General features: G+C 34.4%; 1 protein-coding gene across 2 annotated transcripts in view; it reads right to left on the bottom strand.

Moving 5' to 3' along the window:
* The window catches only part of TMX1 (thioredoxin related transmembrane protein 1), a 64,821-nt gene that overhangs the window by 13,184 nt on the left and 34,388 nt on the right, over positions 1-17,249 (bottom strand). For both annotated transcript variants that reach the window (XM_001362368.4, XM_007473216.3), the window contains exons 2-3: positions 14,545-14,660; positions 4,325-4,370 (exon numbers count right to left, since the gene is read on the bottom strand). In XM_001362368.4, the coding sequence (XP_001362405.1) occupies positions 4,325-4,370; positions 14,545-14,660 (162 nt within the window). The remainder of the gene's footprint in view (positions 1-4,324; positions 4,371-14,544; positions 14,661-17,249) is intronic.

Here is a 17,249-nt window from a genome sequence, read left to right as displayed (position 1 = left end):
TCTCTCTCTCTCTCATTCTCTTGCTCTCATTCTCTCTCTCTCTCTCTCTCTCTCTCTCTCTCTCTCTCTCTCTCTCTCTCTCTCTCTCATTCTCTTGCTCTCATTCTCTCTCTCTCTTTCTCTCTCTCTCACTCGCGTGCGCGCGACCATCTTATATTTGATTTAAAACAAGACACTATAGTGAAAACATATTTTCTGCGGTCAGACATTTACTCACCCACTCTTATATCTACTACAATTTAGGCCTTCCACTATTTTAACTCTTACAGTTTATGGCCATCAATCATTTTAATTATTATAGTTTATGGCATCCACTCTTTTAAATCTTACACTTCAGAGAAATTTCAAATATATCCAAATTTTAAATATGTAGGGACAATTATTTTTTATCCAGGACATTATGTCACCAAGAAAAGATATAAGTAGAAATAGTTTTTTAAAAACATCAGAGAGGACACATTATTGAATGGATTCAAATTTTTAAACAGTAGTTATTTATTAATTCTATTAATTAATTTGTTAACCAGTAGAGTGATTTATTAGTGGTTTAGAATTGGCAGTACTACTACTTACTCAAATTACAAACATTGGCCCTGATACGTATGTTAGTCTACAATCAATGACAAGAATACGAGTTCAAATGTTACTGGTACAATATCTATTTTGGCAATTGAATTTTGCAAAGTTTGTAGGTAAAATTGATAATTCCATTCCTAGTACCAAAATCTTTTTAGTTATGAATTCATATATGATTGTTTAAAAATAATAACATCACTGCACCTTGTTGATAATGCTGTGAATACTTTTACTGCATCTAATTAGGAAAAAGCAGAAGCTCTATACCAGACAGTCATGTAATGTTGATGCAAGCACAATATAGTTTTTTGCAGAAAGCAGAGTTGAATGCAATTAGATATGTGCTTAATATCAGACTGGTAAAATCCTATGTGATTCACTGTGTGTTGTTTCTATGGTTATTGGTTTAAAAGGTGAATATTAAACATCAATGAATACTATCTTGCAAAGTCGTAGTGGAAATTTTATAACACACATTTACTCTGACACGAACCTTCCTTGACTTATATATAAGAGAGTTGCTTTGAGCCCTTTGATGCTAGTAATGGCCTAGCAGTCACTGCTTTTTAGCAAGTAGGTAATTCGCACTCACTACTATATCAGAGTGCCAGATCTATTGTATCTCAATATTCTATGCAAACAGGTGAAATTATTTGGCAGTGCAAATTTTGTGGACTATATAATAAGTTCAAAGAGGTAACTGCAGAATTTTAAGAACAGCACAATTTTGGCAAAGGGATCCATTACCATATGCTCTTGTTGTAAAAATTGAAAACTAATATGTGATTGGAGATAATTACTTTCATGATGTATGAGCTGAAGCTCAAAATGAAGTATTATGGAAAGTTATTGCACATCTTTTAAATAATCTTGCACATTTGGCCATTCCAAAACAGTTTAAAAAGACAAAACTGGAATAGCAGTGCTTCTACCAGAAATAGATGGGCTAAATTGGATAAATCAAGGAACGTATCTCATAAGATTGGTATTCCAGAAAATTCTTAAATACAAGCCATTGGAGAAAGGGCTCAAAGAAATTTAAAAGCCCAAATTCAAAAACAAAAAGGATATATTTTCAGTCACTTTCTAACTAAATAAGACCCAATAATAAGTCTTTCATTTGGGGTCGAGATTTTGTTTCTATTTTCTCAGATACCAGAAACCCATGGAGGAAAACTGAAGTCATCCAGCATTTCCAAAGAAAGTCAGCCTAGAGAGATGAGAAAGCAGATGCCTGTCTAGCACCAACCACAGCACAGCACAGAGGCCAGACACCAGAAAAACAGCAGAAAAACAAACAAGGCAAAACCACTGCCTTAGGGAGAGGTCTAATGCACTAGCCACACAAATGTACTTTTAATGAGAGGCAGTTTACCTATAGAATATCACTAATTTGCTTACAGATATTCTATTCTAAAAGTATACGGGTATTTGTTGTAAGATCAATGCTTATGTACTTGAAAAATTTCAAATGGTATTTGTACAATATGTAACTTGCAATTATTTTATTGGAATTGTTTCATGTTACCCAAATTTGATCAAATAACAAATGGTACAATTGGAAATACATTGAAAACTGTTCAATTGCAGCAGAAATTGTTTATATTATCCAAAATGTATGTATGATAATTATATTAACCGGTTCACTTTATATTTGCAAAAAACAGTATGTCTTTATTAGAATCAGAATTATTTAAAAAACAATTTTGTCCAAAATTGCATTTAAGTTTTTAAATGAAAAAAGGGATGTAATGGTACTCCCAAATATCAATCACTTCTCCAACCCAGAAGGGCTATAGGCTACTCCTATGCAATAACATTTTTAGTAGCCCTGGATTTGGTTGAATATTACCAGGAGATAAATACTATAGGGGACCCAACAGGATGATAACATAGGGTCGAGGGTTTGCTTGTATTTCTACAGATAGTGGAAACATCTGGTCACCCACAAAGCACATCATGCAATGGGACACAGGACCAGGAAGAGAAGCAGATGAACAACACAGATGACATCAGGTAGGTACACACCAGCCACACTCCAGACACACCTGACGAAACCATCACTGGTAACTATACACACACCAAAGATTGACATTACACTTCTTTTAATTATATTTACTATTATTCCCCTGATGGACACTTGTCATGCTATAGTCTATTGGTCTATTATACCTAAACCTCCTATATTAAGAATGCTAACATGCCTGGTATACTACACCCCCCACCCCGAATTCCACTTCACACAATCAACAACATTTACCACAATTTGTTCAGTCATTCCCCAATTTATAAGATACCCATAATTTCCAATTCTTTGCCACTACAACAAGTGCTGCTATAAATATTTTTGTACAAGTAGGTCCTTTCAACCTTTTTATTAAAGCTAGAGATTTCTAAGAGATGGCAGTGAAGAGGAAGTACATTCTAGGCAGGGGGTATACCTAATATAAAGATATGGGGATTGACAGAACATCATATATGGAAATAGCAAGGCTAGTTTGTCTGGAATACAGAATGAATGAAAGGAAATAAATTACAATAAGCCTAGAAAAATAGGCTATAAGACAACTGTGAAAAACTTTTAACTATACAACAGAGGATTCTATGATTGTAGAAACAACAAAAATCTATTTCAGTTTCTTAAGCAAAGGAGTGACACAATCCAGCAGTATATAAAGGATGGATTATTGGGGAGAGGCTGGAGGCACAGAAATCAATTTGGCAGCTATTGCAACAAGACAGGCAAGAGATGATAAGGACATAAACAATGATAGTACTATAAGAGATGAGAAGGGAAAAAAATCCAGGAAATGTTCTAGTGGAAGAATTGACAAGATGACCACTGATTGGATATAGGATGTGAAGGATTATGTTGTGCACAGTCAAGGATGACTCCAAAGTTACAAATCTGAGTGATAGGAAGGGTAGTGAAACCTTCCCCAGAAATAGAGAAATCAGGAAGAGGAATGGGTTTTCAGGAAAATATGAATTCTGTTTTGAAAATACTTCATGTCTAAGATAAGGCATCTAGTCATAAATCTTTGTTGGGTAGTTTATTATGTAGGACTAAACCTCGGGGAAAAAGATAAAAGATAATTGTATGGGAGTCATCTGCATACAGATAACAGATGAGATCATGAGTTGATTAAGATTATAAATAAAGATAATGATATACTAAACTTTGTGGGTTTGCAGCCAAATCACTACTTAGGTGAAAAACTAAAAAGAACAAATTTTAAATCCTCAATTAAACAAAATGGAAATCTTGAAAATCAAAAAAGATCAATAAAATTGAAAGTAAAAAACAGCAACAACAACAAAGTAAAAGAGCTTATTCTGGGGGGTGGGGAATAGGTAATAATTTGATTTTAAAAAGAGAAAAAATTCAATTATCAATAGGTCCCAACATAGAACTCTGCTTTATTTAAAGTAACTTGTATATTCTCTATTATTACATGAACTGAGAACTAATTTCAAAAATTTGAATATGATCTAGTGGATAAAGAGCCAGCCTTACAGTTAGAACTGTGTTCAAGACTTTTAAACATATTGGCTCTATAAGCATGGTCAAGAAAATCAAGAAAATCAACTTTTTAGTGCTCCAGGAAAATAAAACTATACTGGACATAGTAAAACAAATGCTGACTTGTTTTGATAGTGAGTTTCCATACTTGGAATTCCCAAAACAATGATATCACAGGTTTAGTCAAAAACAAGATGAAACAAAATGCTCCCTTCAAGTACTTACTGGTAGATGGTGGGAAGTGCAGTTATAATAAAACGACCACTTAGACCTGTAAATAAATATACATGCTTGATAAATTTAATAAAAAATTTTAGTAGATACATCAATAGCTTTGTCAAGGCTAAATATCATTTTAAATTTTGAAGTGCTCCTCAAATTTTAAAGCAACTTTTAATATCTGTTACAGTATCTATATTTCCAATTATATCCTCCACTCTCAAAAATTTTTTAAAAGGAGAAAAGATTTGAATAAAGCTAATCAATAAACTGAAAACCCTTGAAGCATATGTAGTGTTTTATTCTCATCTTCCTCACTTTTGTAAATATTGAGAAGTTTTCTCATAGCTCTTCTTTTTGGGGACCAAATTTGGTCCTTATCAATTCAGTATATTAAATTTTGATTATTTTGCTGTTCCCTCCATTTATGATGTAATAACTGTTTTTTGCTTTTACTGCTGTGAATAAATTCAAATGTCTTTCCATGCTTTTAGAAGAAAACCCCATATAAACAAATGATAAGTCATATGCTTTTCTTCTGTTTCTACTCCCACATATTCCCACAGTTCTTTCTCTCAATGTGGATAGCATTCTTTCTCATAAGTCCCTTGGATTGTCTTGTAGTTGCAAAAGACATTACATTGGATTGTTCGATAATGTTTCAGTTTCTATATATAATGTTTTCTTGGTTTTCCTCACAACACTCCCTCATTATCCAATTTTTTGCCACCACAAAAAGTGTGGCTATATTTTTGTACAAACATTTTTTTATTATAATCTCTTTAGGGTACAAATGTAGTAGTGGTATTGCTGGAGTATTCATTCTTTTAAAGCCATTTGGACACAGTTCCAAAATGCCTTCCAGAATGGGTGGTTAAATTCACAGCTCCACCAGCAGTTTATTAATGTCACAATTTTGCCACATCCCCATCAACATTCATTATTTTCCTTTGCTATCATATAGGCCAATCTCCTAGGTGTGATGTGGTACCTCAAAACGGTGTTGATCTGAATTTCTCTAATCAGGAGGGATTTAGAACACTTTTTCATGTGATTATTGTTAGTTTTGGCTTCTTCATCTTGAGCATTTGTCAATTGGGGATGGATCAATTTCTTATACATTTGACTGAGTTCCTTATAAATAAGAGAAATTAGATCTTTTTCAGAAGTTTTTGTTATAAACATTTTCTCCAATTTGGTGCTTCCCTTCTAATTTTGGTTGCATTGGTTTGGTTTGTACAAAACCTTTTTAATTTAATGTGATCAAAATGATTCATTTTACATTTTGTAATGCACTATCTATTGCTTGGACCTAGTCTTTCTAGGTCATGGGAACATAGATCTGACAGATATATTATTTTATGTTCACCTAATTCACTTATAATTTCTCTCTTTATACTTAAGTCATTTACCCATTTTGAATTTATCTTGGTATAAGGTGTGAGATATTGTTCTAAACTATGAAAGGGACTTCTTTTATTCTCTTTGTCTATTTGAGTTAATATTAACTTAAGTCCCTCTATTAGCTTATCCTACCCATGAACAATGTTTTTCCAATTGTTTAGATCTAGTTTTATTTCTGTGAAGAGTGTTTTGTAGTTATGTTTAGATCATTATTGAATTTGTCTTTGTTTTATACTGTTTTATATAGATGTTTTATATTATCTATAGTGATATTAAATGGTATTTTATTTCTCTTTCTATCTCTTGCTTTTGATTTTTGTTGAAAATTTATAGAAATGCTACTAATTTGCGTGGGTTTATTTTGGTACACTGGAACTTTGCTAAAGTTATTAATGATTTCCACTAACTTTTTAGTTGATTTTCTTGGGTTCTCTAAGAATACCATCATATCTGCAAAGAGTGAAAGTTTAATTTCCTGACTGCCTACTATAATCCTTTTGATTTCTTTTTCTTCTCTAATTGTTACTGCTACCATTTCTAATACAATATCAAATGATAGTGGTGATAATGGGCATCTTTGCTTCACTCTTGACATTAATGGGAAAGCTTCTAACTTATCCCCATTGCAGATACTTGCTGATGGTTTTTAATGAATACTGTTTATAATTTTGAAGAAAGGCCCTTCTATTTCTATACTTTCTAGTGTTTTTAATAGGAATGAGGGTTGTACTTTGTCAAAGGCTTTTTTTTTCTCCATCTATTGAGATAATCATGTGATTTCTGCTAGGTTAGTTATAGATATGGTTTAATTATGAGGATGGTTTTCCTAATGTTAAATGAGCCTTGCATTCCTGGTATAAATCCCACATGGTCATAGTGAATAATCCTTGTGATGACTTACTGTAGTCTCTTTGCTACCATTTTATTTAAGACTTTTGCATCTATATTCATCTTAAGGAGATTGGTCTCCTTAAATTTTCTTTCTATATTTTTGATCTTCATGGTTTAAGAATCAACATAAAATGAATTTGGTAAGACTCCTTCTTTGCTTATTTTGTCAAATAGTTTCTGTAGTAGTGGGATTAGTTGTTCTTTAAACAGAATTCTTTAAATAGAATTCACTTGTGATTCCATCAGGCCCTGGGGATTTTTTTTAGGGAGTTCCTTGATGGCTTGTTCAATTTCTTTTTTCTTATATGGGATTATTTAAGTATTCCATTTCTTTTTCTGTTAATCTAGGCAATTTATAGTTTTGTAAATATTCATCCATTTTACCTAGATTGCCATATTTATTGCCATATAATTGGGCAAAATAGTTTTTAATAAATTGCCTTAATTTCCTCTTCATTAGAGGTGAGATCACCCTTTTCATTTTTGATACAATTAATTTGATTTTCTTCTTTCTATTTTAAAATTACATTTGCCAGTACTTTTTTTTTAAAGTACCAGCTCCTGATTTATTTATTAGTTTACTAATTCTTTTGCTTTCAATTTTAATTACTCCTTTAATTTTAGAATTTCCAATTTAGTTTTTATCTGGGGATTTTGAATTTGTTATCTTTCTAATTTTTAAAGTTGCAAGCCAAATTCATTGATCTCCTTCCTCTCTATTTTGTTGATATAGGCACTCAAGAGATATAAATTTTCCCGAGTACCGCTTTAGTTGTATCACATCCATAGATTTTGATATGTTGTCTCCTCATTGTCATTCTCTTCAATGAAGTCAGTAATTGTTTCTGACTTGATTTTTGACCCTCCAGTTTTGAAGAATTAGATTATTTAGTTTCCAAATAATTTTAAATTTGCCTCTCCATGGACCCTTATGAATAATTTTTATCACATTATGATTTGAAAAATTTGCATTTATTTTCTCTGCTTTTCTGCATTTGTTTGCAATGTTTCTATGCTCTAGTACATGGTCAAACTTTGTAATGTACCACGTACTGCTGAGAAAATATATTCTTTTTTTCATCCCTCTTCAGTTTTCTTCAGATAGCTATGTTTCATTCACTTCTCTTACTTCTTTCTTATTTATATTTTGGTTCAATTTATCTAGTTCTGAAAGGTGAAGGTTGAGATTCCCCACTAGTATGGTCTTATTATATATTCCCTCCTTGAGCTCCTTTAATTTTTCCTTTAGAAATCTAAATGCTATGCCATTTGGCGTATAAATGTTCAGTAATGATATTACTTCATTGTTTATATTACTTTTTAGCAAAGTGCAATTTCCTTCCTTATCACTTTTAATCAGATCAATTTCTACTTTAGCTTTGTCTGGCATCATGATTACTACACCTGCTTTTTTTTTTCCACTTTAGATGATGCATAACAAATTCTGCTCCAGTCTTTTACCTTGAATCTGTATGTATCACCCTGCCTCAAATGTGATTCTTGTAAACAACATATAGTAGGATTTTGGTTTTTAATACATTCTGCTATCCATTTCTGTTTTATGGATGAGTTCATCTCATTCACATTCAGAGTTATGATTACTGTGTATTGCCCTCCATCTTATTTTCCTCTTTAGATCCTGCTCTATTCCTTTTCACTCTGTTATTCCTCACCAGTATTTTGCTTTTTATCACCTCCCCACTTCCCTTTCCCTCCAGTTGGAAAGTGAAATCCCCCTTTCCTTGTCTTATTCCCCATTCCCTTTCTACCCTTCTACTTCTCTGAAGAGTAATATATAATTCTATACTCCAAGTATATGTTTGTTTTTCCCTCTCTGAGCCAGTTAAAATGAGAGTAAAGTTTAAGCATTGCCTTATTACCACCCTTATCCTCCCATCTTTATGATTTTTCATGCCTCTTTATTTTATACAATTTACCTCATTCTATCTTTCCCTTCCTTTTCTCTCAGTGCAATCCTTTCACCCCTTGATTTTTTTTTTACATATATAAGATTTCTTCTTATCTAGGTCTCTGTAGGGAGCTGGGTGGAAGAAAGTACTCATCTCCAAATCCTTTCTGCTTAATGAAGATCTCCATGTCCAACTGAAGCCAACATTTGGAATAGAGACTCTATTTTTTCCCTTAGGGGAAACTCAGAGCATATTCCCTAGAGAGATGTCTTTGGTTAAACCCTCAAAAATTGTAGTAGAAAAAAAATAGTAGGGACCTTCCTTTTTTCCTCCTCTGTCCTTTCTTTCTTTTCCCTTCATTTCATTTCCTCAGTCTTTCTATAACCTTATATCAAATAAACTAGATACTTATTGTATCTAGTCACAACAGAAATTGATTGAGAGTCTATGTAATAGGAGGGGAATTTCAATTCATCAAAAAGAAGGAAGCTGTAGGGAGTAGATTTACCCTCTGGTCTGACTGTCTGACTCCATTAAAGCTGCTTAACTTAGTGGAAGAAAGAGGAAGTGTCACTCAGAACTTAGTCCTCAAACAGCTGCTCTCTGGTTCCTTCCTTTTTTCCAAGTCCCCCTCACTATTACATTACTAAGAGTAATTTTTGAGAATTACAGATATCCTCTTTCCATGCATACATATTTTTTGCCCTTCATGAGTCCCTTAAATCTTCTCTTTCTTATTTGCCTTTTTGGGCTTCTCTTGTGTCTCCTGTTTGGATTTCAAGTTTTTTATTTAGGTCTGGCTGATTCTTCAGGAATGCTTGGAAATCTTTTATCTCATCGAATGTCCAGTTTTTCCCCTGAAAGAATATACTCAATTTTGCTGGGTAGGTGACTTTAGGTTGTAAAAGCAGATCTCTTGATTTCCCGAATATCATATCCCATGGCTTCCAATCCTTTAATATAGAAGCCATCAGGTCCTCTATGATCTGGACTATAGCTCCATGGTATTTGAATGGTTTCTTTCTGGCTGCATGAAGTATTTACTCCTTGACTTAGTGGTTCTTGAATTTAGCTATTACATTCCTGGAAATTGTCATTTGAGGATTTTTTTTTCTGGAGGTGATCTGTGAATTCTTTCAATTTTATTTTCTTGTTTGAGGATCTTTTTGACAATTTCTGATAGTATGATGTCCATGCCTTTTTCTTGATCTTGGTTTTTCAGGTGGTCAAATTCTCAGATTGTCTCTCCTAAATCAGTTGTTTTTTCAATAAGATAGTTCATGTTTTCCTCCATTTAAAAAATTCCTTTGATTCTGCTTGTTTTTTGATTTCTCATGAAATCATTAGTTTCTAAGTTGCTCAATTTTGATCTATAAGGCCCAAGATTTCCCTCTGTCAATTTTTGGTTCTACTGTTTCAATTGATTCATTTCTTCTTGCATTGCTTTCATTTCTCTTTCCCACTTTTTCTCTGCCTCTCAACCCCCCCATTTATTTATTTAGAATATTTTTCCATGGCTATATGATTCGTGTTCTTTCCCTCCTCTCTTCTTTTCCATCCCCCCTCCTTGAGGTGATGAGCATCCTCTGTCTCGTTCAATTGGTTTTTAAAGTCTTTTTTGAGGTCTTCCAGAACCTATGTCCAATCCATATTTTTCTTTTGGACTTTGCATGTGTTTTGTTTTTACTGTCCCTTTCTATGTCTGTACCTTCCTCTTTATCTCCATAAAAATTCTTTACAGCTAGGTGCCTTTTTTATTGTTTGCTCATTTTACCCACCTATTTATAGGTAGGCTTTGTTTTCCAGGAGGTTGGAGTATCCTCTTAAACTTCAGTTCTTCCTTAATTATATTCTTAGCTAATTTTCTAGGTTTCTACCAGTTTCAGATCTCTTGAAGATGCTGTGATGGACTGAGGGCTGAGAGCTCTGAGAGCCACTTCCCTTGCTAATTCAATTAATCCTTGAGACGCTGATAGCTCAAAGCCTTGCCTTAGGCTTGGTTATACGTTTTTGGTCTTACTTTTATCTTGATCAGATCAGGAACTACTTAAATTGTTGCCTTGGGCTTAGGTGTAAGTTTTGGTCTTACAGTGCTAGCATACAGTTGATTGCCTTATCCTGGAGCTCAGCCCTGAGCTTTCTTGGCAAAAAGATCTAAGTCTTAGTACTATTAACCTCTCCAAAATGGGATCTACATCCTCTTGACAGGCCCAGCCTGGGATTCCTGGCATCATTCTGGACCCACATAGATCAGATCACCTCAGCACAGATCACTCTAGACTGGTACTGGACTTCTCCACAGGTTTGAAATTTCAAGGGATGTGGGTTGGCTTGGGCCAGTATTTACCCAAGCAGGATCTCAGGATCTGAATGTTGGCTTGGTCCTAGGTTCCAAACCTGGGATAGCAGATGTGGGGTGGGGTGTGGGGCTTCATCTTCACCCCTTGCTGATTCTGTTCCCCTCTCATCCCAATGCCCCAGATATTCTCTGCCTACCCTTCTGGGTTTTTCTTTTCTTTAAAGTTGTTTCACTCTATTTCCTTGTTGGTTCTTTTACTCTTGTAATCATTTTGTGGTGTTATTTTAATATTGGTTGGAGAGGATTCTTATGGTAATTTGGAGCTTCTCTGCTATACTCTGCCATCTTTGCTCCCCAAAATAAGATCCATGTACAGGAGCAATTTGGCATTTTCTTATCCAGTACATTTTACAGATGAGAAAACTGAGGACAAATGGGTTAAGTGACTTGCCCAGGGTCATAGAGCTAGTGTATGAAGTCAGACTTAAACTTAGGAAGATGAATCGTCCTGATCCAAGGCATTATATAGAGAGGAAATTTGGGAGAGCTTCTACTACTTCTACTCAATCATCTTGATTTTTTTCTCCTCTCTTAGATATCTTCAACTAGATAACCCATAGACCTCAAACTCAATATATCTCTGACAAGATTCAGTATTTTCTCCCCAAAACCCTCCCCTCTTCCTAATGTGTCCTCCCTACTGTTCAGAGTTCAATCCTCCTCCTAATCACCCAGACTTGATATGGACGTGTCATCCTCAACTTTTTACATGCACTTGAACTCATATTCAATCAATTGGCATGTTGTCATTAAAAACAAACAAACAAACAAAAACAACCTTTACCTTCTGTCGTACAATCAATACTGTGTATTGGTGCTAAGGCAAAAGAACAGGAAGGGCTAAGCAATGGGGGTTAAGTGACTTACCCAGGTCACATATCTAAGAAGTGTCTAATGCCACATTTGAACTTAGGACCTCCTATCTCTAGACCTGGCTCTCAACCCACTGAGCAAGCTAGTTCCCCTCTGTCCTGTCATTTCTACATATATACAGAAACACACATAGGCACACATTCCTTTTTTCCCCTCTGAAGCTATCATCATCATGGTACAGGCCCATATCACCTCATTTATTACAACAGCTTTTTGATTGCTCTTGCCTGCTACAAACCTTTCCCTACTTTAGTCAAATCTCCACTTAGTTGTCAAATTAATAATGAAAAAGCAGAAGTATAACCATATTTTCACCTTCCCTATTCAATAAACTCTAATGTTGACATAACACCTGCAGATTGGTATAAATTCCACCGATTGGCTTTTAAAGTTTGGTATGACTGGATCAAAGGCAGTCTTTTAAAGCCCTTTGGTCATAGTTCCAAATTTTGCAATTAATTATGCTTAAATTATTTTGATGCCATTCTCTTACCGCAGGCTACTTCCTACTTCCCTCCTCTTTGGATACTGTTGTCCCAATTTGAATTTTTTCCTCAAATTACTAATTTCTTTTTTTGGGGGGAGGTTCTTTATTTCCTGGGCGGGTGGTTTGTTCAAAATATTTTTCTTTTGTAAATCATCCTCCCAAGAAGTTATTCACATTCTCTTCACTAACAATCTTAACTGCTGGTCTACTCTGAAATCTTATTGTCTGATCTAGCATCTATAACCTTATTATTCTTTAATCTTGTAATCCTCTTGAGGTTTTTTAAGTAGCAGGTTTCAATTTACCCTACTAATCAATTTCTAAGTTATTCTCTTCATAGCACTTACCCAATTATCCTTCTTTGTTGGTATGACTTACTACTAGAAATATTAATTAAGGAAGAAAAAGGAACTGCCACGAAACAGAAATTACCATTCCCTGAATCTTCTGGCCTAATCCTATCCCTTCCTGCCTTCACTATAATGATCTGCTTCACAAAGGTCATGTGGGTTCTATGAACCCTCCATCTGCCCCCAAATTATTATTCTTGCTATCTGCTCTTAAGAGATCATATGTCTTCTCCTAAGTGAGGATGCGGCCCATGAAGAAAGTGACTTTCCATGTACCAGCTTTCCTAAGATTAAAGCAATTATGAAGTCTTTGTCTTCTATAACAGACACACATCTCTTAGTCCATGGTAATATTTTTTGGCAGGTATTTATTGTAAGAAACTTGCATTCTATAAACTTTAAATTACTCCACCCTACTTAGATCTTACTTTATGGTGAAGGTAAAGTTGTAATCTCCTGATTGAACAATGAAGGTACTTAGTTCTTACTTTATAGTGAAGCTAGAACTTTAAGCTAAGTCTATTTTAAGATCTTAATACAAAAAGGTATTAACTATAAAGGGTAAATTAATCATAAAAAGGTTAAGTAACTAACAAAAAGTGAACTTAACAAAGAAGTGTTAAGTAACTCAAAAGATATAATCTAATCAAAGAAGATGAGAACTAAAAAAAGGGCAGTCCTGGAGAAAAGTCTTTGATGTGATTGGTAGACACGAAAATTGAGAGGAGGGGAGACAAGAGTAAAAGGTCTATATATTTTGTGTCACTTCCTCTCTCTGGTACCCTCTGACAGCGGAGAGTTGGCTGGTGGCAACATGCTGGGCCTTTTGGCACCATGGCATGGCTACAGCTGTTGTCCGGTTCGGAGGCGAGTTTCTGGTTGAGTCTTCCTCCTTTACTTTCCAAACTTTATCCTCTTAGAAGCCTTTAATCTTCTTCAGAGACCTGGTGATGGGTATCTTGAACTCTCCCCTGGCACAGGCCAGGCAGGAGAAATCCTATACTCTCTTCCCTCTCTCTCCTTAAAGGATAAATCCTATATCCTCTTCCAGCTTTCTCTTTAAATCCTTCCCTCTATATGAATTTTAAAAAAGCAATAAATTTCCAGTCTGACTTGGGTATTTTATTTGGGGATTTTTTCCCTGGTGAATTAGATTTTAAATTTAGATTTTAAACCACAACCCAAAAATTATCACTACAATTCTCAACATGGAAGTCTTCTGTCATGTCTCCTATGCTTCTTGAATCTCTCCCTTCTTGTTAGACTATACAAAAAATCATTCCTTCACTATTCTCCTATAGATATGGTAGGGTATGCACAAAATAAACTGATTCCTGAAGGAACTTTAATCAATAAATAAACATTTATTAAGTGCTTATTATGTGTCATACACAAAGAAAAAACAAAAGCAGCAAAGGTTTAATATACAGTGCTTCAGTTCTGCTCTTCCACTTTCACTTCTGTCTTAAGTTTCTCTTACATTTTTGAATCCATACAACCATTTTAAATTGCTTTTTCTTGTTAAAAAAATCTTTGTAAACATGGGGTGATTAATTTTATTATTTACTCTCTACTTATACAGTTTTCCTAGTAAAGGTTTCTTATTTTCCCTATTTTCTATTAAAGGTTTCTATTATTTGAGGTATTTAGAAATTTAATATATTTTTTTCTTTTCAGGAATGCCTTGAATTCGTCTATTGTTAAATTTCCTTTTTTCAGTTGAAAAAAATTAATAAGCTGGAGGATCTCTGAGATTCTTTCCAATTCAAAAATTATATTATGCCAAACATTACTAAATTTTACTTAAGATAACAGTAACATTAAAAGACTTTTCAATAAATAATGGGTAACTATAATAATATGTGGCTAATTTAAATAATATTGTAATAAACAGTGTTTCATAAAAATGTACAATATATGTTCAAAAGCAAATATAAATCAAGTAACCATACCTGGCTGCTCTGTGACATCTACTTTTGCAATGTTAACCTCAAGATCTTCCCCCAACTCAGCAAAATCTTCCCACTCTGGCTGAAGGTTCTGACAAGCAGGACACCATGGAGCATAACTAGAAAAAAAGAAAAGATAAATAAAACTCTAAAGCTAAAAATGGTCCAACAAACCAATGATTTTTTAAAACTTGGTATTATTCTTTGTTACTGTTAAATTATTTACACTGTAAAAATTAATTTCCAGGCATCTCAAACACCCTACACTCCCTACACCATCACAGGTAACCAAATTTTTAATCATGCATCTAAATTGTCTTTTTCCTGGTTCTATTTTTCAGTTGTTTTTCTGGTGGACATTAACAAGTTACTCTTCAAATATTAATTCTGTAAGTATATTTAACATTCTCTTGGTTTAACTCAATTTATTCATTACTTCACTTAGATTTTTTCAAGTTGTTTAAAAATTAACTTGCTTATCATTTTTTTTACTTAAAACATTATTTTATTTGGTCATTTCCAAACATTATACATTGGAAACAAAGATAATTTTCTTTTCCTCTCCCCCCCTTCCTCTTCCCACCACCTCTCACATAGCCGACACGCGATTCCACTGAGTATCACATGTGTTCTTAGTTCGAACCCATTTCCATGTTGTTGGTATTTGCATTAGAGTGTTCATTTAGATTCTCTCCTCAGTCATATCCCCTTGCCCCCTGTAGTCAAGCAGTTACTTTTCCTCAGTGTTTTTACTCCCACAGTTTGTCCTCTGCTTGTGGATAATCTTTTTTATATCCCTGCAGATTGTTCAGGACACTGCATTGACACTAATGGAGAAGGCCATTACCTTTGATTGTACCACAGTGTATTAGTCTCTGTGTATAATGTTTTCCTGGTTCTGCTCCTTTCGCTCTGCATCACTTCTTGGAGGTCTTTCCAGTCTCCATGGAATTTCTCTACTTTATTATTCCTTTTAGTACAATAGTATTTCATCACCAACATATACCACAATTTGTTCAGCCATTCCCCAATTGATGGGCATCTCCACGTTTTCCAATTTTTGGCCACCACAAAGAGTGCAGCTATGAATATTCTTGTACAAGTCTTTTTACTTATTGTCTCTTTCGCGTATAAACCCAGCAGTGCTATAGCTGGATCAAAGGGCAGACAGTCTTTATCACCCTTTGGGCATAGTTCCAAATGGCCCTCCAGAATGGTTGGATCAATTCACAACTCCACCAGCAATGGATTAATGTCCCTACTTTGCCACATCCCCTCCAGCATTCATTACGTTCCTTTGCTGTCATATTAGCCAATCTGCTAGGTGTGAGGTGATACTTTAGGGTTGTTTTGATTTGCATCTCTCTGATTATAAGAGATGTAGAACACTTTTTCATGTGTTTATTAATTGTTTTGATTTCTTTGGCTGAGAACTGCCTGTTCATGTCCCTTGCCCATTTATCAATTGGAGAATGGCTTGATTTTTTGTACAATTGCTGTATCTCTTTGTAAATTTGAGTAATTAAACCCTTGTCAGAGGTTTTTACGAAGATTGTTTCCCAATTTGTTGCTTCCCTTCTGATTTTAGTTACATTGGTTTCGTTTGTACAAAAACTTTTTTAATTTGATGTATTCCAGATTATTTATTTTGCATTTTGTGACTCTAAGTTTTGCTTGGTTTTAAAGGCTCTCCCTTCCCAAAGGTCTGACATGTATACTATTCTGTGTTCTCCTAATTTTATTATAGATTCCTTCTTTATGATCAAGTCATTCACACATTTTGAATTTATCTTGGAGTAGGGTGGTGAGGTGGTGATCTAAACCTAATCTTTCCCACACTGTCCTCAAATTTACTCAACAGTTTTTATGAAATAATGGATTTTTGACCCCAAAGCTGGGATCTTTGGGTTTGTCATATACTGTCTTGCTGAGGTCACTTACCCCGAGTCTATTCCACTGATCCTCCTTTCTGTCTCTTAGCCAGTACCAAATTGTTTTGATGACCGCTGCTTTATAATATAGCCTGAGATCTAGGACTGCAAGGCCCCCTTCCTTTGTATATTTTTTTTCATTATTTCCCTGGATATCCTTGATCCTTTGTTCTTCCAAATGTACTTTGTTATGGTTTTTCTAGATCAGTAAAAAAATTTTTTGGAAATTCCATGGGCATGGCACTAAATAGATATATGAGTTTGGGTAGGATGGTCATTTTTATTATATTGACTCGTCCTACCCATGAGCAGTTAATGTTTTTCCAATTGTTCAAGTCTAGTTTTAGTTGTGTGGAGAGTGTTTTATAGTTGTGTTCATAAAGTTCCTGTGTTTGTCTTGGGAGATAGATTCCCAAGTGTTTTATTTTGTCTAAGGTAATTTTAAATGGGATTTCTCTTTCTAGTTCTTGCTGCTGAGCTGTGTTGGAAATATATAGAAATGCTGATGACTTATGTGGGTTTATCTTGTATCCTGCAACTTTGCTAAAGTTGTTGATTATTTCAATTAGCTTTTAGTTGAATCTCTAGGATTCTTTAAGTAGACCATCATGTCATCTGCAAAGAGTGATGAGTTGGTCTCCTCATTGCCGATTTTAATGACTTCAATTTCTTTTTCTTCTCTAATTGCTACTGCTAGTGTTTCTAGTACAATGTCAAATAATAGAGGTGATAATGGGCATCCTTGTTTCACTCCTGATCTTATTGGGAATGCATCTA

Source organism: Monodelphis domestica, chromosome 1, assembly GCF_027887165.1.
Source record: "Monodelphis domestica isolate mMonDom1 chromosome 1, mMonDom1.pri, whole genome shotgun sequence".
Classification (NCBI taxonomy): Eukaryota; Metazoa; Chordata; class Mammalia; order Didelphimorphia; family Didelphidae; genus Monodelphis; species Monodelphis domestica.
Note: the sequence above shows the minus strand (reverse complement) of the source record. Positions and strands in the feature narration are given on the sequence as shown.